The sequence below is a fragment of the Microtus ochrogaster genome, chromosome 2 (genome assembly GCF_000317375.1).
Source record: "Microtus ochrogaster isolate Prairie Vole_2 chromosome 2, MicOch1.0, whole genome shotgun sequence".
Taxonomy (NCBI): domain Eukaryota; kingdom Metazoa; phylum Chordata; class Mammalia; order Rodentia; family Cricetidae; genus Microtus; species Microtus ochrogaster.
The window spans coordinates 12,920,174-12,922,771 of record NC_022010.1 but is presented as its reverse complement, the minus strand read 5'-3'; the positions used below and the strand labels follow the sequence as shown (position 1 = coordinate 12,922,771).

At 47.3% G+C, this 2,598-nt stretch overlaps 1 protein-coding gene across 1 annotated transcript in view; it reads left to right on the top strand.

The window, feature by feature from the left end:
• Tctn2 (tectonic family member 2) overlaps positions 1 to 2,598 on the top strand; it is a 36,145-nt gene that overhangs the window by 28,546 nt on the left and 5,001 nt on the right. The window contains exon 14 of the mRNA XM_005344369.3: positions 1,311 to 1,417. Coding sequence (XP_005344426.1) covers positions 1,311 to 1,417 — 107 coding nt within the window. The remainder of the gene's footprint in view (positions 1 to 1,310; positions 1,418 to 2,598) is intronic.

Below are 2,598 nucleotides of genomic sequence, written 5' to 3'. Positions count from 1 at the left end.
ACCATGACCATAGCAATTCTTATAAAGAAAACATGTAATTGGGATGGCTCGCTTACAGTTTCAGAGGTGCAGTCCATTACCATTGTGATGGGGAGGGTGGTGGTGCCCAGCAGACATGGTGCTGGGGCTAAGACTGCTACATCTTGCAAGCAAGAGAAAGTCAACTGACACTGTCACTCTGAGGGAGAGTTGAGCAAAAATGGGCCCACCATTACTCACTTTCTCCAAGAAGGCCACAACTCCTAATAGTGCCACTTCCTTTGGGGGCCATTTTCTTTCAAACCACCACACAGATCATAAACTCGTTGGCCAGAGCAAGTAAGTCACATGGTTAGTGTAAGCGAAAGGGTTGGAGAAATGCAGTTATTACTAGCAAATCTAGGTGAAGCATTGAGCCGCTTTCACAAGATGGCTTAAGTTGAAGCAGGGCATCCCTTCTGCCAAGTGGAGGAAGGATCACTGTTATTTCAGAGAAACAATGTAAATGATTTCCAAAAGGGTCAGGGAGCTGGAAGAGGAGCACCAGATGAGGGAGAGTGGAATGTCATGGTTTGACATGGTAATGTCTTGGTTTGACATGGGAATGTCATGGTTTGACACGGGAACGCCATGGTTTGACATGGGAACGTCATGGTTTGACATGGGCACGTCATGGTTTGACATGGGAATGCCATGCTCATAAACTGTCATGTGAAAGGCTGCTCCTCTAGCCAGTGTTTACAAAATACTGCTTCTCCAAGTAGGACCTTCTGCTCTGTGGGTTCTCTATTGGCCTTTCAGATTTTAAATAATACAGCTGACAATATTTTTCTCTAATGTACCCTGTAAAGAAGACATTTCAGTACCACCATGGTCAAATTTTACATTTCAGTTCTGTGTGAATAACTTCATAGTTCACAATGACTGCTTCAAACCAATATTTCAGATCATTTTCATTTATATTCTTTTTTTTTTCAAGACAGGGTTTCTCTGTAGCTTTGGAGCCTGTCCTGGAACTAGCTCTTGTAGACCAGGCTGGCTTATTGGTTTTTCAATACAGGGCTTCTCTGTAGCTTTGGCGCCTGTCCTAGAACTAGCTCTGTAGACCAGGCTGGCCTTGAACTCACAGAGATCCGCCTGCCTCTGCCTCCTGAGCTCTGGGATTAAAGGTGTGCACCACCACTGCCCGGCTGCACCGTGTTTTTAATGTCAGTCCCTCCAGCAGATTTTCATCTGGGCTCCCAGCAAAGACGAAGTTCCAGTCTTGGGAAGGGCTTGAGGACAAGCCCCGCTGGTCACCGGCTGAGAAGTGTCGTCTTCTTCTCATGCAGGGAGAACGTCCTCCAGAGGCTGGATTTGCTGATACAAGCAACTCACGTCGCGAGGAGAGGCAACTCGGATTACAGCGATCTGAGTGATGGCTGGCTGGAGATCATATGTGAGTCTTAGTGGCCTCGCACAGGGGCTTATGGCTATTGAGCCTGTGGTTGCCAGCCGTGGCCCAAGAGCCTGGCGTATTTGGCTAGGACTCTCTGCTGCAGGCAGGAAGCTTTTCACAGCTGTCTCATGGCTTTCCCAGGCAGCCCCTGCAGACTTCCTCTTGCTGAGAGTCCGGGCTTGAAGATCTTTAGGGCACATCAGTTTGCACTGCTTCTTTGAGCTCCCAAGAATATTGGCACCGAGAGCTAACTTGGTAGGGTATAGAAGTCACTTTGTTACCGAGTTTGAAAATGTGGTGCTGAGTGAAGGAAGCCCAGACACAGACCTCCCAGATGTGTAAAAATCCCATTTGTGGGTGCTAGGAAACAGTTAGGTACTGCTGTGATCTGGAGAGTTCTGTGCAGGCTGATCTGAAAGGAAACCAGGCTGAGATGTGTGCAGGGCCCTGGGTCTGAGCCCCAGCAACCACTTCTTCCCAGATCCAAAACCAGTCCGAAAAATCACTCACCTCTGAGCTGTTCACTTTAAAGGGAACTGGGCAGAGACTGGGGTGTGGCTCAAAGGACGGGTGCTGGTCTAGCTTGGTGGTGTTATTACAGTGCCTCGAGCCAGGAACAGGAGGAACCAAAGATGCTAGGATGAGTTCTAAATATCCTTTTTTATGTGACTTCTGAGACGGTGGTGACTATTTAGGATAATTTTGTGACTTTACTGCGGTCCCTCGTGTTCCTCTCAGAATCTCTGCGGCTTTTAGGGACAAGCTTAGACTCTGAATCTCTCATCTCTTTCTCTCTCTCTCTGGTTTTCAAGACAGGGTATCTATAATAATCCTGACTGTCCTGGAACTAGCTTTGTAGACCAGGCTGGCCTTGAACTTAGAGATCCACCTATCTCTGCTTCCTGAATGTTGGGATTAAAGACTTGCACCATCATTGCCTGGCCTTTTTCTCTTTTTTAAGAAAATATTTTATTTATGTGACTATGTGTCTCTGTGGAAGATTATGCCATACAAGTTCTGGTGTCCTTGGAGGCAGGAGAGGGCATCAGATCCCCTGGAGTTGAAGTTATAGGTGGTTGTGAGCTGGGAACTGATCCTGGGTCCTCCACAAGAGCAGCCAGTGCTCCTAAATGCTGAGACATCTCTGCAGCTCCAGACACTGAATCTTTTTTTTTTTTTTT